Source organism: Mesoplodon mirus, assembly GCF_964341445.2.
Source record: "Mesoplodon mirus genome assembly, chromosome: 13".
NCBI lineage: Eukaryota > Metazoa > Chordata > Mammalia > Artiodactyla > Ziphiidae > Mesoplodon > Mesoplodon mirus.
Window position 1 is genome coordinate 47,177,757 of NC_138989.1, and position 23,599 is coordinate 47,201,355.

The 23,599-nt window shown below is 38.0% G+C and overlaps 1 protein-coding gene across 7 annotated transcripts in view; it reads left to right on the forward strand.

Moving 5' to 3' along the window:
* RNF125 (ring finger protein 125) overlaps nt 1-22,891 on the forward strand; it is a 112,496-nt gene extending 89,605 nt beyond the window's left edge. For all 7 annotated transcript variants that reach the window (XM_082639975.1, XM_082639973.1, XM_082639974.1 and 4 more), the window contains 5 exons: nt 1,300-1,453; nt 5,329-5,423; nt 7,986-8,076; nt 15,763-15,870; nt 18,613-22,891. In XM_082639975.1, coding sequence (XP_082496101.1) covers nt 1,412-1,453; nt 5,329-5,423; nt 7,986-8,076; nt 15,763-15,870; nt 18,613-18,699 — 423 coding nt within the window. In that variant the 5' untranslated portion in view covers nt 1,300-1,411 and the 3' untranslated portion in view covers nt 18,700-22,891. The remainder of the gene's footprint in view (nt 1-1,299; nt 1,454-5,328; nt 5,424-7,985; nt 8,077-15,762; nt 15,871-18,612) is intronic.
* Nucleotides 22,892-23,599: the final 708 nt, after the last annotated feature.

The window sequence follows — 23,599 nt, forward strand, 5'->3', positions numbered from 1 at the left end:
GTGAAACTTCATTCAGCTGTATGTATACCTATGATATATGAACTTTTCAGTATGTATAATTTACTTAAACAGCTTAACTTTTGCCATGTATAAATATTCGCAAATATATATTACATGCTGAGTTAAGAGCTGTCAGCTCATGCTAATGTGTATAACCTATTGAAATGCTCACTTTTACTTCTGTGCACATGTAGCCTTCAGCAGCTCCCATAGATAGGTCAAGATTTTCTGTGAATTCTGTTGACTGTGTTAAGATTTTATCATGATCATCTTTAAGTAAACAGAGAATGTATTTACTGATGTGGAGGACATTCCTAAAGTGGTACTTTTGATTAGATAATTTCCTGCATCTGAGGATGAGTTTAAAATCATTTTATGAAGACTTTAACGTGTTTCGTATTTTTACCTCCTCAACTTGCTGCTATTTTCTAATCTAACACACAGAATCTCACAGAGCAAAGACCTATTCCCCCCAGCCCCACAGATTTTAAGGTAAAATAGGATTAAAGAAAAGAAAGAACACATTAGATATCCTTTGAGTTAGAGGGGTTTTTTTTGAAATATAGTTGATATACAATGTTTTGTTAGTTTCAGGTATCCAGGAAAGTGATTCATTCATACACACACATAGATATAGATATAGATATATTCTTTTTCAGATTCTTTTTCATTATAGGTTATTAAGATATTGAATATAGTTCCCTATGTTATACAGTTGGCCCTTGTTGTTTATGTATTTTATATATAGTAGTATGTATCTGCTAATCCCAAGCTCCTAATTTGTCCCTCCCTCCCCCTTTCCCCTTTGGTAAGTTTATTTTCTATGTCTGTGAATCTGTTTCTGTTTTGTAAATAATTTATCTGTATCATTTTTTTAGATTCTACATATAAATGATACCATGTGATATTTGTCTTTCTCTGACTTACTTCATTTAGTATGATCATCTCTGGGTCCATCCATGTTGCTGAAATGGCATTATTTCATTCTTTTTTATGGCTGGCAATATTTGAGTTATAGTTTTCATTCTGTTTGTAGGAAGGCTGTTTCACCACTTTGTCTGTCACCTTCTGTTTAAATGCGTGCAGCACACGTGGTGAGAATGTGTGGCCCCAGGGAGGTCTTGCAGGGAAGGTAAGAGACTCCCCAGCAGCTGTAGGATGCAGATAGAGCTTTCGTTTGGCAGAACAGCTCTTAGTGTACAAGGTGTCATTAAAATACGCTTCCCATAAATGAACACCTAGTGGTGGCTCCTTTATACTGTTAAGGAAAGTGATGTGTTCTTGGTTTGTGTCCTGTAGATTCTGCCGTTCTTGCATTGCTACCAGTCTCAAGAACAATAAGTGGACCTGTCCTTACTGCCGGGCATATCTTCCTTCTGAAGGAGTTCCAGCAACTGATGTAGCCAAGAAAATGAAATCCGAGTTCCAGAATTGCACTGAGTGTGACACCCTGGTATGTGACCCTGCCTTTGCTCATAGTTACCGGCTTAGAACTCTGAGAAAATTGTTTTGCAGCCAGTTGTTTCACCTATGCCTTTGACCTCATCCTACCCCGACTTTCCAAAGTTTATTGTCTCAGCCTCTCCTCTTCCTTTCCTCTGGTTTCCTATGTATGGGCTGCTGGACAGCAGTCACCTGATGCCCACCGTCACCTCATTTTTCAAACAAATGCTTTCATTGACCACCTCCATTTCCTCTCTTCCCATTACTCCCATGACCCCCTATTATGTGGCCTCCATTCCTGCTATGCGGTTGCAGCCCACCCAATGAATAGCTTTATTTTCAATTCCAGTCGCATAATTCCACCTGTACTGCTCTGGGCTTTGCAGTATTTGTCTCTGTTGACCACTTCCTCCTTGCTGCAGTTTTCCTCCGTTGTTATTATGCTAGCCTGGTTAGATCATGTGAGGTCTTAGAAGCTGTGACAAAGATTCTAGATTTTATCTTAAACGCAATAGTGAGTCATAGAAAAAGTATAAGCTTTTGATCAGGTTTATATTTTTAAGATGTCACTCTAGCATGTGAGTGGAAAATGGTTTGGAGGGGGCAAAAGCAGGATTGGTGAAGCCAGTTTAGTGGATTTTAGGATAGGTGTTAAGGAAGCTGGGTTAGGGTCTAGCATTAGGTATGGAATAAGAAGTTGTTTCAAGGTGTATTCTGAGAGGGATTGAAGGAAATTGATAATTAACTGGATGTGGAGGTGAGTGACAGTGAGGTATCAAAATGCTCCCCAAGTTTCTGAGATGAGTGAAGGTGCTAATATGGCGAGCAAATTTAGAGAAGAATCCACAGTTAAGTCTTAGATACATTAAATTTGAACTGCTAACGGAAGGGTATTTAGGTATTACCAGTCTAGAGATCAAAAGAGAGATCATGTGCTGAAGATCTACATTTCTCTAGAGAACCTTTCTTGATTGTTCATCTAAAATATAGCCTGTTACACTTTCTCTTAGCAGTCTGTGCTTTCTCTTCATAGCACTTATCACCATTTTTAATTATGCTTTTGTGAATTTTTAAATTTAATGTCCATTATCTCCACAAGATTCCACGAGGGTAAGGACCATGACTGTTTTATTGACAGCTGTATACCCAGCACTTTGAAGAGTGACTGGCACATAATAAATGCTCAATGCATTTTTGAATATTTTTGTAAGACTCAGAAATCTATTTGTGGCTGCCTGATTACGAAATCCATGCATGGTCTTTGGAGTCAGACATCCTGGGATTAAACACTAATTCTCTCCCTTACTCTTTGTGATTTGGGGCAAGTTATTAATCTAAGTTTTTGTTTGACTCTTTTAAATTGAGGGAAAAGGTAATGCTTGTGTCACAGAGTGGTTGTAAAGGTAAACAACAAAATGTAAGTGGCTTTTAGCACTGTGAAACATAGTAAATGCTTAAAATCAATAGCTTTCACACTCTTAATATCATTACTGATTATTTTTACGTTGATATTTTGCCATCATTTAAAGTTCAACATGCACAGAATCAAACTCAGCGTATTATTTTGTCTTCCAGTTCTTTATCCCATCTTTGGTACCTGTCAGAAACAAGAGCATTCTCTCAGTTATCCTGGGTGGAGATCCCCTTCCTTTTTCACCCCCCTGCATTTCCGATTATTCACAAGTATTTTGATCTTTGCTTTGAGGTATTTATTGTATCTGTCTCTTCCTCTCATCAGGAATACTGCCATTCCTCCTATAGCCATTTTCAACTCTTCTTACTCTTCAGAGTCCTCCTTACCTCCCTTCCATGAGCCTGGCTTTAGTATTCCAGTCCCCAGTGTCTGCTTGTCTTCACATCTTTTGTTTGTTTGTTTTTCCTCCATTAGATGATAAGCACCTTTAGCGCAAGCTCAGTGGCTTGTGCTCCTTCTGCCACCTCTGACAATGGCTTTCACAGTTTTGTGTCTGGGGTAGACGCTCTATGAATTTATCAATTCATCTGTCAGGACGTAGTCCCCAGATTGCTAATTTATATAAGGAATGTGTCTCTTTGTTGATCAAGGAATATAAAGAAGAAGAAAGAAACTTTTAACAGAAGTCATAAGGAGATGAGAGAGCACTGATGTGCAAAGTTGGATGTTAAAAGTTGTAAAACAGCTTGTTTGTTGTTTGTTTTATTTATTTATTTATTTATTTTTGGCTGCGTTGGGTCTTCGTTGCTGTGCGCGGGCTTTCTCTAGTTGCGTAGCGGGGGCTACTCTTCGTTGCGGTGCGTGGGCTTCTCATTGCGGTGGCTTCTCTTGTTGTGGGACAAGGGCTCTAGGCACGCGGGCTTCAGTAGTTGTGGCACATGGGCTCTAGGGTGCAGGCTCAGCAGTTGTGGCGCAAGGGCTTAGATGCTCCGTGGCATGCGGGATCTTCCCAGACCCGTGTCCCCTGCATTGACAGGTGGATTCTTAACCATTGCACCACCAGGGAAGTCCCAAACAGTCTGTTTTAAGACAGATGCCTAGATCGGTCCTAGCTTTTACATCTTTTTAGATGGATAGTTATAAAGCAAGGATTTGTTCTTACTTTTCCATTTGCTTTTTAAAAATTTTTAATTTATTTATTTTTGGCTGCGTTGGGTGTTCATTGCTGTGTGCAGGCTTTCTCTAGTTGCGGCGAGCGGGGGCTACTCTTTGTTGTGGCTTGCGGGCTCTAGAGTGCAGGCTCAGTACTTGTGGCACATGGGCTTAGTTGCTCCGCGGCATGTGGGATCTTCCCGGACCAGGGATTGAAACCGTGTCCCCTGAATTGGCAGGTGGACTCTTAACCACTGTTCCACCAGGGAAGCCCCCCATTTGCTTTTATTTTTGTCTTTTGTGACAGTTATAACTGTTTTCTTGACATGGTAGATTTCATGTCTGAGGTTTAACTTCCGTAGCTTGGGCAAAATGAAGCAGGGTGGGTGGGCCACCTTACAGCTGTACAGAGCTTCCTTTAGCACAAGATCTTATCAGAGTTTCTCATGACACATTTAGTAGAGTATGTGTTATTTAGCAACAGATCCCTCATGGTTAGGAAATCTGAATGTATATCTGGAAGGACAAGGGCTCTTTATTCTGCCTTGATAAAAATGGACTGCAGTAGCTGTCCTTTATGTTTGCTCTTAATGGGGCCATTAAGTATACTGTATACTGTGAATTCATGTAATACTATTGGATGTATTATAAAGCCATGGTATTTATATCTTTCCCTGAAGCACAGGGTTTCTTTGTACTTACTCTGGACATCTCTAAAATCCATCTATTTATTCTTTTTACCTCTCTTTGTTTTTCTTTCTTTCTATCTCTCTTTTTCCTTTCTTTCCTTTAGTTCCTTTTGCTTTTTTTTCCTCCCCTTTTTCTTCCTTACTTCCCTCTTTCCATCACCGATTTAGGTAATCGTATCCAAAAAAAGTAAATTTGATTTAATATACATCTTTGCACTTTAAAAAACATATACTTTGTAGAAGAACCAAATTTAAGAACTCAGCTTTTGGGTCTTCTAGTTGTAAGAAAAATTTAAAATAGTGTTTTTCTTGGGACTTCCCTGCCAGTCCAGTGGTTAAAACTCCACGCTCCCAATGCAGGGGCTGGGGGTTCAATCCCTGGTCGGGGAACAAAGATCCCACATACCACGGGACGCGGCCCCCCAAAAAAACTACTTAAAATAGTGTTATGCTTGATAATGCCTTAAATTGGTTGTACTGTTATCATGACTGCATCCTTTTAATCAACTGACCGCGCACTATGACCTTATTTGAAATAAGGAAAGCAATAAAGCTGGGTCACAAAAGACTTCATTGACTGAAATGAACCCCCTTTCAACAGTGAGCTTATTTTAATCTGCTTTTATATAGGTTTGCCTCAGTGAAATGAGGGTACACATAAGAACATGTCAGAAGTACATAGATAAGTATGGACCACTACAAGAACTTGGAGAGACAGCAACAAGGTTTGTTCAGTACAATTTAGTTTAATGCTAAATTTGATACGCTTATACAGAACTTAATGAGCCAGAAAGCTTAACATTTTTGTCCTGAAAATATGTATGTAGTTATGTTTTGGCTTCTGACCATAATACCTATTACTGGTAATCATTTGTTAATGGGAATAATTACAAAAGAATTTTGTTCTCTCTGCTTTAAAAACTTTGTATGGGGAGAACCAACTGAACACTGGAGAGATTGTGGAAACTTCCTCAGACAAGTTTATATGCAGGAAGATACAAAAATAGAAAGCAGAACTGTTCAATTTCTGCTAGGGTTTATTTTGTGACTAACAAGAGTCCTGAAGTAGATGATGGTTTAGAGGTTGTTGTCTTTACTCTTCCATCACCTCCTCTCAGTTCCCCAGCTCATTCTCTCTCCTTTTGCTGGTTTCTCTTTAGAAGGGACGAAGTGACATCTCAGTATGTATTCTAACAAGAAAGAACAGGCGTGGGGCAGGCATTCTGGAATCCTATACCTGTTTTCTGGGTAATCTTATATGGGGCTGGAGGAAGGATGGAGGTGGCTAGTAGGTGTAATGGAGGATATTGATCATTAATTATTTTTTCTTAAAAAAAAAGAAAGAAAGAAATCTGGGTTATTACTCTCCTGATAGGCAGAGGAATTAGAAAGTTTGGCATCTGCCTCTGCTAAAGAAATAAAGAAATGATTTGTGTTCTCCTGCATAGGGATGATGGTTTTGAAACCATTAAATCTGCTTATGAATGCAGCTATCCAAAGAGGTATTCAGTATAATTTCTTCTTTTCTCCTGAAGATAAATGTTAGTTCTGCTTATTTTAAGAAAACGCATGGGTTCGTGCCCCGGTCTGGGAGGATCCCATATGCCGCGGAGCGGCTGGGCCCGTGAGCCATGGCCGCTGGGCCTGCGCGTCCGGAGCCTGTGCTCCGCAACGGGGGAGGCCACAACAGTGAGAGGCCCGCATACCGCAAAAAAAAAAAAAAAAAAAAAGAAAACGCATGTATAGCCCAGGGATAGATACCCAATATTTTGTAATAACCTATAAGGGAAAAGAATCTGAAAAAGAATATATATGTATGATTGATTGATTGATTGATTGATTTATAACTGAATCACTGTGCTGTGCACCTGAAACTAACACAACATTGTAAATCAACTGTACTTAAATAAAAATGTTTAAAAAAAGAAAATATACTACTCAAAATATAACTTAAATTTCCTAACCCAAAAGTCTAAATGATCACCCCATTCCTCTCATTTTACTAGAGATTACTTTGCAAATATACCTTTTATTATAGGATTATACCATTCTGTTAAATTGTAAGTGAGTATTTTAGCTCTAGGCAGAGTATGAATTCTGTGTGGTTTGATTGTAAGGTTGATAGGCTTTATGAAAATTTTGAAATATATGAAACCTAATTTAAATACTAATTTCTCCTGCTGGTTAGAATGAAATAATAAAGAATTGAAATAACAGAAAATGAGAAGTGTTGTTGATTAACCAGTATTACAGGATAGATTAATATTTGCATTTAAGATAGAAATCTTTGCTTTATGGAAGAACTTACTACATAATTCAAATTTTTAAAATTCTTATGCAGGGAGCTTGTCCAGAATACAACTCTTGGGGAACAGGAAGTTATATCTACAATGGAAAGTGAGCAAAAAATTCCAAGCCTCCATATTGTCCCTAAGAATTTAAGGCAGCACTGTGCAATGGAAATATAATGCAGAGCACATATGTAATTTTAAATTCTCTAATAGCCATACTCAAAAAAGTAAAAAGAAACAAGTGAAATTAATTTGTAATATATTTTATTTAACTGAATATAGCCAAAGTCTTATCCTTTGAACATGTAATCAATATATAAATTATTGAGATATTTTACTTTTTTATGTATATATAAAGCCTTCAGAATTGAGTGTGTGTTTTATACTTCCAGCATATCTCAGTTTGGACTAGCCCAGTAGACACATACCGAATGGCTAGTCCGTTGGACAGCACAGATGTGAGGGACAGATACTCCTAGGTGTGCATAAGGATGTAACAAGGTAGTTGCAGGCCATTTTCCATTCTTCACTGGATGCTAATACTGTGAGTTGACACCTTTAGTTATATATGCCAGCGTTGTTAGATATGCTAGTTGGAGAACAAAGTAACACCCCATTCAGATGTTACCTGATTTAGGAAAGGGAGGAAGTAAAAGGGACAGAAGAAGTAACCTAGGCACAGCTGGGTGGTTTGTTCCTCTGTTTCTCAGTTAATGGGGTGCTCAGATTGTACTTGTCTTCCAAAGAAAATCAAGTGCTTCAAGTGCACTATAACTGATTCTCTATCCTGCCCCTGTGAGGTTACACATTTACATTTCTCATGAGAAAAAATTTAGGCACCAAGATTATTATCAGGATTGGAAAAAGAACATCAACTCAGAAAGAATGAGGACTAGAAACTAGATCCCCTTACATTCTATTTTTTACCTCTAGTTAAGTGACTACTGTCTAATGATCAACAATTTCAGTAACGTTTGTATTCTATGTAATTTCCAGGTGTGTATGTCCATTTTGTCAGAAGGAATTGGATGAAGACAGCTTGCTGGATCATTGCATTACTCATCACAGATCAGAAAGGAGACCTGTGGTGAGGATTTGTGTTATTATACATTTCTGCAGTGTCTAAATTTGATACACATTAGAAAACGTGGAGTCCTAACCACTGGACCACCAGGGAGTTCCCCTTATAATTTTCATTTTTGTATAGTTGAGAGGTAAGGCCGGGTGATGATGGATACGTCATCATTTACTTAGCCATTTTACTATTTTAAAACATTTGGATTGGTAACAATTTTTAGGATTCGAATTCACATTCTTGTACATTTAAACTTTTCCTTCTAAAGCACTTTTTTCCTGAGAGGAAATTCCTTAGATTGATATTTCTGGGACCAAGAGTGCAAGTTTTTATTAACTCTTGAAATGTGTTCTAAATAGTTTGAGTCAATTTATATTTGTGTCAGCAATTTATGAGTAAACCACTTTCACCTTAACCTGGCCAAGATTGGGTACATTTATTTATTTATTTTAAAAAAATTTTTTTTGACTTAGGAGAGTGTCTTGAATTACCCAATAAGAGAGTTCTTTACACAGTAATACCCTGTAGCATATTTCTAACTCAGAGAAAAAGGACAAAATATGATCAACAAAATCAGAGTAGAGACTATTCTTATATGGAAAGAAATTATAAAATGATGGTATGAACACAAATGTATGGACTTTTGAATGTTGTACTTATAAGGGATAAATTATACGTACACTTATTTTTAAATTATCCAGGCTTAACAGATGTAAAATGATACCTTGAAGAGCTTTTTGAATTTTATTTTAGTTTTATGTTGTATATGTGTACATGTATATATATGTATATGTGTTTTTCATATATATGAGTTTGGGTTTTTTAAAATTTGTTTTAAGGTTTGTTTTTTTTTCCATAAAATCCTTTCAGAAAGTGGGTGAAGTTGAAATGTAAGTATATTAGATAGGTGATTGATGGAGAGATAGCTAGATAGCCCTTACGACAATCCTATGAGATAGATATGATTCTTATCCCCATTTTACAAATGATAAACTGAGGCTCAGAGAGGTTAAGTCTTACGAGGTAAATCTCATAGCTGGTAAATAATCAGAGCTACGGTTTGAACCCAGTAGTCTAGCTCCAGGGCATAGACACTGTGCTCCACTAGCAAGTTCAAGACAAAAGTCCTCCTACAGCACAGTCAAAGGAATTTGTTATTCATCCTAATGGCCCAGAGGTTTGGGTCTTGGAATGGCTATCTAAGAGCTTGATATGTGTTGGGGCAGCAGAGGAGGTTGTCAGGGGCTTTTCCTGCTCAGGTTGCTCTGTGGGAGGAACTGGGCTAAGGAGGTGTTTTATGATATGTCCCTGGGGAACCGTCCTAGAGGAAGCTTGAAGAAAACATTAGGATGGCATAATAGTGACTACCATTTACTGAGTTCTGAGTGCCTCTTTGCCTTCTCCTAGCAACCCTATGAAGGAGATATTATCGACACAGTCTGAGCCCTGACCAGTAGTGCCCGGGGTGCTGCTCTGGCTGGAGGAACACTAGGCACTCTGGGCCATGGGCCGCATTATAGCATCCCTCCAGGGCAGGCCCCATATTTGTCCATCCATTGGTACTGTGTACCTGCTCCGCAGAAGTCCAGTCCACGTGCCACTCAGTTTGGCCATCAGATTGAAGGTGGTCCATGGAAGCTGGGTCTTCTATGATTTAGAGGTCATAGAGGTCACTGAAGAAAGCCGACATAAGGACAGAGATAAACCAGGAATCGTGGAACTTAGTAGTTAAAATGCCTAGGCTTCGCTGGGGCAAAGTGAGAGTAGCATCGACATATATACACTACCGAATGTAAAATAGCTGGCCGGTGGGAAGCAGCAGCATAGCACAGGGAGATCTGCTTGGTGCTTTGCCATGACCTAGAGGGGTGGGATGGGGGGGGTGGAGGGAGGCTCAAGAGGGAGGGGATATGGGGACACGTGTATGCATATGGCCGATTCACTTTGTTGTGCAACAGAAACTAACACGGTATTGTGAAGCGTTTATACTTCAATAAATTTCTATTAAAAATAATAATAACTTGTATATCTGGAGTTATATACAACATATTATTAAAATTAATCCCACCTGTTTCCTTTTAGTTTTTGTAATGTGGCTACTCAAAAAATAAAATTATGTGTGTGGCTTCTGTTGCATTTCTATTGAACAGCAGTGCCCTGGGGCCGGGGGAGGAAAGCCTAGGCTTTGGAGGAGATAAGCTTTGGTGCAAATCGCAGAAAATCCCATTAACCTCTTTGCCTCTGTTTCATCATTTGTAAAATGGAGATGACGGTAATGATGATGCCTTTTTCACAGGGTAGTAGTAAGTGAGTCAGGTGATGATGCCGGGTTACTACCATTTTTGCAGCTATATCAAATCAAGGCTAGAGCAGATTTCTCAGAGGAAGCCATGTACTCTCACAGTTGGGGAACCCAAACTGGGAGAGGTGGAGGAGGTGAAGTAAATTTTACCACAAGACCAGGATGCTATCAAGGCCTTCAGGCAGGAACAGATTGCTCAGAAAAGCCATGGTTCTGTAATACACCACGGCTGTGTAAAAGTGGTCTCTGGAACCAAACACCTTCAGGTTTCCTGGGTTAGTGTTTCGTGCTTAAGTGTAGAAGCTTAAGACACATGCGCTCTGAAGCATCTAGTGCCACTAGAAGTCCGGAACAACCCTGTGGTTAGGAAAAGGCTGGATGCAGATACTGTGGCAGGGCTGGGGTCACGTGCTTAGGGACCCTCTGGGGGCACGTAGGTGAAAACACCTGGTGGAATCCTTGGATGAGGAGGGCTGAGTCCAAGGCTGCTTCTGGATTGGTGTGGAAGTTAACAAGGAATTATTGCTCTGAAGGACTGAATTGCTGGGTTTGCCTTCAGATAAGATCAGTGACATCATCTGACTTACCAGATATAAGACGTTTCAGGGCGGTTAGAGATTTGGGCAAATGATTCTGCCTTCCAGATAGAATTAGATAATTCAGAGATCAAACCACAAGCAACTAAAGTTATGAACATCAAGGAATTTTGACTGTTCTGATGTGCAACCTTCAGAACAGCTCCTTTTTGTCACACAGTAATTATATTCTGCCATGTTTTTTTCTTTTTGAAAAATTGTATCTATGGAATATTGGACTCAAAAAAGGCAAATGGGGGCTTCCCTGGTGGCGCAGTGGTTGAGAGTCCGCCTGCCGATGCAGGGGACACGGGTTCGTGACCCGGTTCGGGAAGATCCCACATGCCGCAGAGCGGCTGGGCCCATGAGCCATGGCCGCTGAGCCTGCGCGTCCGGAGCCTGTGCTCCGCAACGGGAGAGACCACAACAGTGAGAGGCCCGCGTACCACAAAAAAAAAAAAAAAGAGGCAAATGACACACACAGCATGCTTCAGATTGAATTATGAGACCACTCGAGAGAAATTTAATATTTTATCTTATAAAAGGAAGACGTTTCAGCAAGAACCACACTTTCTGGCTCTTCTCTCTTTCCAGTGTTTTCTTTCACTGGTTGGTTCTTTTTTGTGTGTGCTTCCTGCCCCCCTACCCCAACCCCGCTCTGCCCGGCATGTGGGATCTTAGTTACCCAACCTGGGGTTGAACCTGCGCCCCCTGCAGTGGAAGCATGGAGTCTTAACCACTGGACTGCTAAGGAAGTCCCCACTGGTTGGTTCTTATTTATCCTTTAGAACTCAACTTAAATTTCACTTATCTGACACCCAAATTAATTTCAGCTCTTGCATTTCTCCCCTTTTTTCTCATTTATCACAAATCGTTAACTGTGTATTTGTGTCTGTCTCTCCCTCCAAATTATTAGGTTCATGAAGCCATAGAACTTAATTCTTTGTTCAGCACTGCATGCCCAGCTCTTGGCAGAGAACCTAGCACATAGTAGGATGTAGTGATGTGAAAAACAGGATATTTTAAAAATCGTATTTCCATTCACACAGGTTCAAAGGTAGTCTTACTTTCTGCCTTGATCCTGAGGTTCATTCCTTATGGGAAGGGACAGGACTTCAGTTGGTTTGGAATTAAAAGCTGTAGTGACAAGAGCTTGAGCCCTCATTCCCACAGCAGTTTATTTCCATGGGTATTCAGAATGTCTGTGGCTGGACTGGGCAGTGGGAGCATATATGCATAAACGTGTTAGAAGGAGAAAATCTTCATTAGATATGCTTCCAAACTCCTATTAAATTAGATGTGCCATCTGGTACCTTAAGTTTGGTTGCATATTTGTCTATAATTATTTTCAGTGCGTGTCTCTTTTGGCAATGGATTCCGTTGTCTTTAATTTCTTCCCCAAATGGTATTTACCATTATATAGAAAGTGTCCTGTAATTGGCTGAGTTGCTGTGGGAGTTAATCGAAACCACAGATAGAGCTGGGTGTCCATTGTAATAGATGCTCCAAAGGATTGAGGTTAGTGGTAGCTTCTAATATGGTGACTGTTATTTACCCATTGCGTTCACTGTCATAGAGGTGAGGCCAACATCCTTTTTTTTCAATTGAAGTACAGATGATGTACAATATTATATAAGTTACAGGTATGGGTATACAATATAGTGATTCACAATTTTTAAAGGTTATACTCCATTTATAATTATTATAAAATATTGTCCATAATCCCAATATATGGGATATATGTTGTAAAATGTATCCTTGTAGCTTATTTTATATATAATAGTTTGTACCCCTTAATCCCCTACCTCTTAATCCTCTACCCCTATGTTACCCCTCCCCTTCCCCTACTGGTAACCACTAGTTTGTTCTCTGTATCTGTGAGTGTGCTTCTTTTTTGTTATATTCACTAGTTTGTTGTAATTTTTTTAGATTCACATATAAGTGATATCATACAGAATTTGCCCTTCTCTGACTGACTTATTTCACTTAGCATAATACCCTCCAAGTCCATCCATGTTGCTGCAAATGGCAATATTTCCTTTTTTTATGGCTGAATAGTATTCCACTGTGTGAGTGTGTGTGTGTGTGTGTGTGTATACCATGTCTTATTTATCCATTCATCTGTTGCTGGACACTTAGGTTGTTTCTATTATTAAAATATTTCTTGGTCTCAGCTCTGTTCTCACTATGTAGGGGTCTCAGGGTAGATTGAGTGCTATTTTGGGATAGCCATGTTGTCAATTAACCAAGATAGCTAGAATGTAAGGAAATCATTAATTATTATAAAGCAATAATAATTTAAATGATGTAATTTTATTTAAAATAAGACATTAAGATTAATTGAGTAGAGCAAAATTTTAAAATGGACCTTATTTATAGAAGTTGAGCATATTGAAACTGGGACCCCCCCCATAAAATAATAAGAATGAAAAGAAATATGTAAAGATCTCATTTAAATTTAGAGAAAAACATCATCCAAGCTGATAAATTAGACACTGTTATAATATGAAAAGGACATTGGATTGTCTAGTAGAGGCCTAGATTCCAGCTCTGATACTTGAAGTGGTGTAGATTTAAGCTAATCTTTTTCCTCTCTGAAATTGGTTTCATCAACAAAATAAAGATGATAATTCACTGGGTTTCTGTGAGAATCAAATGAGAATACCACCTCATTTATTGCCTAACATATACTTGGCACTCAGTAATGATTCTGCATCTCATTTTTCAAAATGAATACACGAAGAAATACAATTTTAAAAAAAACCTATGTTAAGATGTGATAAAGTGGTATATATTAAAAGAAAGAGTCATTTATATTAGCCATTTGAGAATTACAAATTAAAACCATGATGAGATACCACTACATGCCTATGAAAACAACTAAAATAGAAAAATGTTGACAGTAACTAATGCTGATGAGAATGAGGAAAAACTAGATAATTCACTCATTGCTTGTGGGAATGTAAAATGGTCTAGCCATTTACAAACAAAATAGTTTGGCAGTTTTTTACAAAGTTAACTGTAACACTAACCCAGCAATCACACTCCTAGAAATTAATCCTAGAAAAATGAAAATATGTTTACATAAAACATCTATGCACAAATGTTCATTGCAGCTCTATTTGTAGCAGCCCAAAGCAACAAATGTCCTTCAAAGGTAAATGGATAACTGTGGTACCTCCATACCATGGAATACTACTCAGCAGTAAAAAGGAAGGAACTATATTGATGCACTCAACGATTAGGATGAATTCCAAGGCCATTATGCTTAGTGAAAAAAGCCAGTCTCGGGCTTCCCTGGTGGCGCAGTGGTTGGGAGTCTGCCTGCCGGTGCAGAGGACGCGAGTTCGTGCCCCGGTCCGGGAGGATCCCGCATGCCGCGGAGCGACTGGGCCCGTGGGCCATGGTCGCTGAGCCTGCGCGTCGGGAGCCTGTTCTCCACAAGAGGAGAGGCCACAGCAGTGAGAGGCCTGCGTACAGCAAAAAAAAAAAAAAAAAAAGCCAGTCTCAAAAGTTCTGGAGAAGAGATCGGTGGTTGCCAGGGTCTGGGAGAGAAGAGGAAGTTAAGGAGCAGCACAAGGGAGTTCTTTGTAGTGAGAGAACAGTTCTGTATCTTGATTGTGTCGGTAGTTACATGCATTTCTATATGTGTGATAAAATTTCATAGAACTATACATACACACCCAAAAAAATGAGTTCATGCAAAAAATGGTGAAATCTAAGTCAGATGTTGTCTAGTTAATTGCCAGTTTCCTGGTTTTGGTAATGTACCACAGTTATGTAAGAAGTTACCATTAGGGGAAGCTGGGTGATTGTGACATGGTACCTCTCTGTGTTATTTTTGCAGTTTCTTGTGAGCTTATAAATATTTCAAAATGAAAAAGTTTTATTAGAGAGCCATTAATGTCTATTAAATTAGGAAAATATGTATAAATACTAACACCTGATGCTGGTATTAGTATCTGATGCTGGTGTATTATAATCTATATTGCTGGTGGCAGTATAAAACTATAGAGTAATATATATTATGAACTGTGAAGTTCATAACTTTGACCTTCTAATCTCCATTTATGGTCATGTATCCTAAGAAAATAATCCCCCCAAAAGTAAACAATATAGATACTATAATTGGTAATAATAGAATATCCACATACCAAGAAAACGTCAGTATTCCAAGAGGTAGGTAACTAATTAAATTATGGCACACCTACTGACTGTAATATTGTTTAAATGATAAAGTGATAGGGACTTCCCTGATGGTACAGTGGTTAAGAATCCGACTGCCAATGCAGGGGACACGTGTTCAAGCCCTGGTCCGGGAAGATCCCACATGCCGCGTAGCAACTAAGCCCGTGCGCCACAACTACTGAGCCTGCGCTCTAGAGCCTGTGAGCCACAACTACTGAGGCCGCGTGCCACAACTACTGAAGCCCATGTGCCTAGAGCCCGTGCTCTGCAACAAGAGAAGCCACCGCAATGAGAAGGCTGCACATCGCAACAAATAGTAGCCCCCGCTCGCCACAACTAGAGAAAGCCCCGCGCGCAGCAACAAAGACACAATGCAGCCAAAAATAAATTAATTATTTTTTTAAGTGATAAACATATACTTTTATATAAAAGAAATGCATATGAAGAAATAAGTGCAATTTTATTTCTTTATGTTGCTTTAATATTTATACAATTCTAAGACAATACCAAGGTATGGCCAATATATTCATAAAATTAAAATTTATTTTGTTGAATGGTTATTTAATTTTTTAATTCTGACAGTAATGATTATTTAAAATTCTTTCTTGAACTCTTGATCTTGTTTATTTCCAGTTCTGTCCACTTTGCCGTTTAGTACCTAATGAGAATCCAAGCAGCTTCAATGGCAGCTTAATAAGACATTTGCAAGTCAGTCACACTTTGTTTTATGATGATTTCATAGTAAGTATATTTTCTTACTTTTACATTGTTTTTATGCTGTGTTTAGCTTAGCTTTCTTAATCCAAGTGAGTAAGATTGTAGAGGAAAAAATGTATGTATAGCTAAAATGTTAAGTATTAGCATTAAGTAGGAAATCATAAAAACATGCTGTTTTATAAACTGTTAATAGTAAAGTAGTTACCTCCCTTAGACAAAATCATTTTCTTTGTGATGTAAATAATTAGCCATCGTGTAAAGACCTATATTTCACTTTCACATTATTTTAATTTCTACTCTAGTGCCTCCCAATATACGTTAATAGTTATAATTTTTATGAAGTAAAAAACTTATATAGCTGAGAGGAAATCATATCCGTAAGGAAATGGCTCAGAGAATTTGCGTTCATTTTATAATATACTGAATGGCTAGTAACAGACATGACATTATCAGTGTAGCGAGACACACGGGCTCTATTTTTAATTTAAATTCTGTAAAACGCAACTCTCGGGCTTCCCTGGTGGCGCAGTGGTTGCGAGTCCGCCTGCCGATGCAGGGGACATGGATTCGTGCCCCGGTCCAGGAAGATCCCACGTGCCGCAGAGCGGCTGGGCCCCTGAGTCATGGCCGCTGAGCCTGCGCGTCCGGAGCCTGTGCTCCGCAACGGGAGAGGCCACAACAGTGAGAGGCCAGCGTACCGCAAAAAAACCCCAAAAAAACAAAAAAACCACAACTCTCATGTTTATTGAACTTTTTTCAACTTAAAAAAAATTTATCATGAAAAATTTTTAAACATATACAGAAGTAGGATAATATAATGAACCCCTGTATACCCATCAGCTACCCATCAATAACTACCAACTCATGGCCAATCTCATTATATTAAGGATTTTTTTAAGATGAAAGAAAAATCCGGTATAGTATGAATAGTTCTAATACTTATGACCGTAGTTTCTGTTATCAAAAATGGTAATAACAAGCAAAAGGTTAACATAGCCTTTTTTCTATGCATTGTCACGTGAGAGTAATGCTTTGTCCCCTGAGTCCCTTTCGGCAAAGGGGTATTGCCTATCATGAGCAGGAAAATCATTCATAGCCATGTTCTGAAATAGCACATTTTATTGTTACGTTTATCTAAATACATGAAATGTGAAGGGTTAAATTTGAATTTGCATATAATTTTCACATGATTTTGACTATTTTTATGCAATTTCAAGATGGAATTTAATAATTGTTGAAGATTGTCATTGGAAATTTTTCTCCATGCCTTCTGATCTGCCCACTATGATTATCCAGATTCAACACAGGGAAACCTGGGTTCTGACCTGGGTTTCAGTAACAGCCCTGTCACAGCTGTGTGACCTTAGGCAAGGTATTTAACATTGGAGCCTCTGTTCATTTGTTAAGTGAGGAGAGCAAAGTACACACTGCTTCCAGAAGCTCTTGTGGGAATTAAATGAGATAATTCCTGTAGAGTGATTTGCACAGTTAGGGCACAGTTAGGGCAAACTGGAGATGGGGAGAGGCTAAATGGGAATATCAGGACCACTTGAAGAATCAAACAAACCACACTACAGAGGCTTCATATTCTTTCCTCCGTCTCTCAAATAATGTCTTTTCTGGCCACCAAGGCACACAAGCCCTCAACAGAGCCATGTGTTCTCATTTTTCATAACACATAGGGGTTCCTCTTTATCTTAGCTCCATAAGATGTTCTAAAAACCAGGTTGATTCCATGCCTGTCTTGGCTGTTCATGTTCAGTCCATTCTTCTCAAGATCATTCAAAGTATGACCCAGGGCTGGTCAGGAAGAAGCCACTTTGATGAGAATACTTTCCACCCACTCAAAACCATATTTTTGGATGTGGAAGTGAGGTTGAAAAAGTGTTCTTTGTTTTGATTTTTTGTTTCCTAAACTACCAAGTACTATGCTAGGCATTTTACGCAAATTATCTCATTTTATTCCTTGCAGCAGCTTCTGTGAAGTAAGTACTATATCATTATCCTTACTTAGCTATGAAATATCTGATGCTCAAAGGTTAATAAATTGCCTCAGAACAACCTGGCACTGAGTCCAAATCTTGTGCTCTGCTGTGCTTTATAGCTTTCCTTTGGATTTCATTTATTTGCTTTTATGTTTTAGAGTGGACTTCCAATAAAGATTTTATTTTATTTTTTTAGTTTATTGGCGAAGAGGAGATGGATTGCAGAGGATGGGGCTCTTAATACTTTTTGCTTTATTTATAGAATGTGCTGACCTAAAGTTTTGAATTCCATTTTGACCATAGGGTAGCAAGGAGAAAGAGCGTTTTGTTTTCAGCCTTTCTTTTTTCAAAACTAGATATTCAGTAGTACTGCCGGGATCGATGAGTCCTGTGGGAATGTCTTAACTTTACGTGTCTTAACTATTACATGTCTCATCTATGGGAATGTCTTAACTATTACATGTTTATGTGGAGCATAGCACTCTGACAGGATTTGTACTGTTGACTAAAAACTACTAGTTAGATCAGATAAAAACTTTAAATTCCAGATCAAAACTATTTTACTATGACTGTACCTAGTTAGTTGATAGGCGGTAAAAATGACATAGAAAATACACAAGCCCCAAAGCAGAAGTCCTGGGTTCTATGAGTTTTTGTGGAAACTTGGACTAAATTCAGGGCTTCACTTTGCAAAATGAGGCATTGTCTTAACTCCCATCCTCCAATTTCTGAAAACTGTCATCTCTGACTGTATGTTTCTAATTATTTTTCTTTATTGTAGGATTTTAATATAATTGAGGAAGCTCTTATTCAAAGGGTTTTAGACCGGTCACTTCTGGAATATGTGAATCACTCGAACACCACATAATTGTATTAAAAGAAAAGGGAAGGAGATCGTACAATTGCACCATTTTTTTCAAGATGCTGCTTGAAGGATTGGAGGGAAACTGTCAATGTTTGATGGGCAAAAAAGTGTACAACACAGTTATATGTTTGTCCACGTTTATTGTTATACTGCATTTTAAAACTGCTTTCATTTTAGTGGTTTAGGTCTGTTTTACATTCTTGAGTTTCTCAGACACTTAACAGCAAAAAAAGTCTCCATCAGCCATTAATATATGGAAGAGAACATAAGGCTGAGTATGTGGGTGAAGGATCTTTATTTGCAAATCGGATGACATTGTGTGTAGTGCTACATATTGATAACTTCCCTCATGGTTGGTCAAATTAACTAATCTTTGTTCTATGGAGAGTGAAACAAAGTGTGGTCATTCAAGGAAATGTGAAATCTCTTCTAGAGTTCATGTTCTAACCGCTAATAGAATAAAAGGAATAACCTTGTATGGAGTAGGAAAGGAAAATTTTGGCAGTTGACAACATCCATTTAACCAAATTGTATAACATAATACTGTAATAAAATAAATTTCATGTTAGGAATGTATACTTAATGCTTTGACTTTTTATAACTATGCACACATAAGAATTTAATATTATATTTTTCAAATATTTGTAGCTTATTATTTAGAAATATTTCTATAATACAGGCAACTTCTTAAGAACCATCAGCTGATATTTACAGTAGAAGTATTCACATCCATAATTTTTAGTGGAAAATCCTAAGGGCTTTTATTTTTTTTTTAATTTTATCTTTTAGGAAAATTATAAAATAAACAGAAAAACTGAAAACCAAACAGAAAATATATAGCTTATTACATTCTCATAAAGAAACATTCTTTTAGAACTCTGCCAGTCACCTTGGATGTCTTCTATGTGTCCTGTCACAGTTAACAAACCTCTTCCTCAACCCCACAAAAGTAAACACTACATTGATTTTAATAGTACTCACTTCCTTGCATTTCTTTCTTAGTTTATCCCCCAAGTGTGTGTCTCTACACACTAGCTTTTAATCTTACCCATTTAAAATTGCTTTATTAGATATATCTCTTAATGTCTGTTTTTAATTTCTGGGTTTCTCCTTCTTTCTTTTCCTTAAAATTTACCTACTGAAGAACCTGGTTTTATACATTTCCCACTGTCTATATTTTGTTAATTGCATACTCATGGCACAATTCAGCATGTTCTTCTATCCCCTGGATACTGACACATGGATCCAGAGATCTGAGCAGACTCAGGTTCAAACTTTTGGCCAGACCATAGATCATGGTGTATTCTTTCAACAGAGGGCACAGAATGTCTGGTTCTCTCTTTTGTGATGTCAGCTGAAATTGATACTCAATGCCTAGATCCATTGATTTGTTGTGGGTTGGAGAATATTCTATCATTTCTCTTTCATTTATTAGTTGGAACATTTTTTTAAAGAGGTGTTTCCCCATATCTACTATTTGGTTAACCAGTGGTCAAGTTCATTTAGGAAAGGGAAAATAAACTTGAATTTTCCCCTTTATTTACCAAATTTCAAGATAATAAATTTGTTTTCTATCATCCTCTGTAGATCACTTTTTTTAAGTGTTGTGAACTCATGGATTCAAACATATTTGATAGGCTTTAATCCATTTCACATATTGCCTTATTAAAGCTCAAATTGTCCTATCTTTGGTCATTGGGAGCCTTATCAAGTTCACTCTGAGTCCTTTTGACACTACTCTAGCAGTCTTTACTGGCTTCCTTGCAGTCTCTTATGACAGGCTATTCCAGGCTCAACTTGGATGTTTCCTGCCCCAGACCTGGTATCAGCCATTTCTCTTAATGAGCCTGGTTACTTTCAGTGAGAAATAGTGCTTCAGAACTGTAATTGTGACTGTTAAGTTCATAGCGGCTATATTGGTCTTTGTTTCTAGGAGAGAGCTAGGAAATATCCTTTTTTTTTAAGATAAAACACTTATTCTTGAGTTTATTTTGATACTTGCAAATCAAATTAAGTACTACAGGGTTTTTGCCTAGTCTTTTCTATTACATTTGTGTCTTTTGTTTTTCTCTACTGAGAATCCTGGCCTTCAAGGACACAGGAATATCCCACAATTATTCGTTTCCTTAATCTACTTTATGCATGCAACAGTCTCAGAATAATAATACTAATAAACCATCACCAGTATGATAGCTGGTACAATTAAAAATGTTTTTCATTTGTTCTCCCTAATCTCCTATTGTTTAAAGTTGTAGTATATCAACATTTTCAAGGAATTCCCTGGCGGTCCAGTGGTTAGGACTCTGTGTTCTCACTGCCCAGGGCCCGGGTCTGACCCCTGAATGGGGGGAACTAAGATTCTGCAAGCCGCACGGTGCAGCCAGAACAAAAAAAAAAACGTTTTCTGTTTTTTTTTTGTTTGTTTTTTTTTTTTTGCGGTACGCGGGGCTCTCACTGTTGTGGCCTCTCCCATTGCGGAGCACAGGCTCTGGACGCGCAGGCTCAGCGGCCATGGCTCACGGGCCCAGCCGCTCCGCGGCATGTGGGATCTTCCCAGACCGGGGCACGAACCCGTGTCCCCTGCATCGGCAGGCGGACTCTCAACCCCTGCGCCAGCAGGGAAGACCAAAAAAAAACGTTTTTTGAGAACCTATTGGTGTAACATACAATACTCTCTTCTATACCCCATTTAGCTTAGTTCTTCAAGTACCTGTATATTCAGTGCTTGCTACCACTCCTTATTTGATGGCTCTATTTTTCATATTTGGCTCTCTAATGACAAATCTAGCACATAGAATAATATTTCCATCTTGAAGGCAAGCAAAGAAGCTACGAAGATGCATGATTTCAACTCCTGAGGATAAAATGTTACTTGGTTGTGGTTAGCTTCTTAACTGTAATCGTCTATAAACTTCTTTGTTCCTTACACGTAAATGTAGTCATAGTCATGTTCCCCAAAATTTTCTATAGTAAATTATCCATTACTTCTTAAAAGCCTTGCTTACCATTCTGCCATCCACTGCAAGGTAATTAGAGAAACGTAAAGCTGGGTGAAATCTAGAGGGCCATATTTCCTCCCTTTTAGATACTAGTTTCAAGCTTGCTTTTCACAGCTGCTAACAAGTAACAACAGATTTTTAGTTTCACCACCTCTCTTCCTACAGTTTGGATGGCTCAACCAGTAAAGCAAAACTTATTGGACAACAAGGGCAAAAGGAGAGGAACTTTTAAGAGGTAATCATTAGATTGAAAATATAGTCCTGGAAAAATAAAAGAATATATTTCTGAGTATTAGTACTCACTATCCAGAAAATAAATTTTTGTTAATTCCAAGCAATACAAAAGGCATCTTTAAATCTGTAAAACTTGAAAAAAACTTCAAAACTTAAAAACTGTATTTTGAGTAAAGCTTTAAGTCACCTGCCACTGTTAAACCTCAGTGCAGCAATTCTACATCCTGTCCCTGGATATCTCTTATGATAATTTTGCCCCCTACGGGACAAACCAGGTGCTGGCCACCTGAATTATTTTGCCTTTTGAATTATTTTGAGTTCTAAAATAGTGAAGTGCAACTATCATTCATTGTTTCACTGTGCCTTTAACCTTTTATTAAAAGGAATTTATAATTCATTGTTGTCTTAAAAAATGAAAACCAATATTTGAAGCTGTTGACTAAGCAAAAAATCTCCTTTTTTTTAAATAGCACCTCAAGGTGCCAATTTTTCAAGGCCTTATGAGGGAAAAACTGATTCACATGTTATTCTTTAAAAGCTAAATTCTTCTAATCCTACAAAAACCTATGGAGATTTTCCTTTTACATATTTTTTACACCCAAGTTTCTAAAACATATTGAGAAATTGGATTGGGAATCTACAGTGAAGATAGTTCCAGGTCAGATCTTCTAAAAGATCCTGGCTCTAATGATGTTACTTTATTACTTTTACTGGGTGCTAAGTGTCCTTTGTTTTCAAGTGAGCTTACAACAGTTACTGAACACATTTAACATATAATTAGTACCTTCAAGTAACATTGAAATTATTTTAAAAAGTCACTAAGAGATTCATCCTTTTATTATTCAACTGCAAAAAATAAATCTGTATAATGATCAGAAATTAAAATGTACAATTCCTTTTCTTCTGTAAATATGTGTTATTGTGAGAAATAAAGAATGGCAGGACCATTGCTTTCATTAAAATATCTACTGTGTCTGTTCTTAAACATGGATCTTGATAATTTTTTACATCTAATACCCTTTTATGCTTTTAAACCTCATATGTTTTTTAAATTGTCATCATTCAGCAATATCTATCATGAAAATATACTTTCATTTAGGCCAGTAGTTCTCAATTGCGAGCAATTTTGCCTCCTAGGGGACACTTAACAATGTCAAAATATTTGGGGTTGTCATAACTGTGATGTGCTATTGCCCAGGACGTGGATCAAAGCCAGGGATGCTACTCAACATTCTACAATGCACAGGACAGCCCCTCACAGCAAAGGATTACCCTTTCTGTCAATAGTGATGAGGTTTAGAAACCCTGGTTTGAGTCAAGGTAAAGCTGAGCATCATGAAGTTATTATTGGCTCTGCTTCCAAGGGACTCCACTGAAATTTAAAAGGCAAGATGAAGATGAATTTTGTATCTCTTACTCCCTGCTAAATACATACTAAGTTTGGGGTGGCTATAGCTGTCATATGTACCCCAGTTCAGAATATACTAAAACAGGAAAGGTTTTTTTGGATTTTTTCACAAGGAGAGGAACAGGCCAGAGCACAGGTCTTAATGGCATGACCTCTGATGACTGTTTGCTGAGTGACATCCTAAAAGATACCGGGAACCCAGAATGGTTTGGGAAGACTTACTTTCATCACTTAGGTTAGAGTTATTGAAGTAAATAAGGTA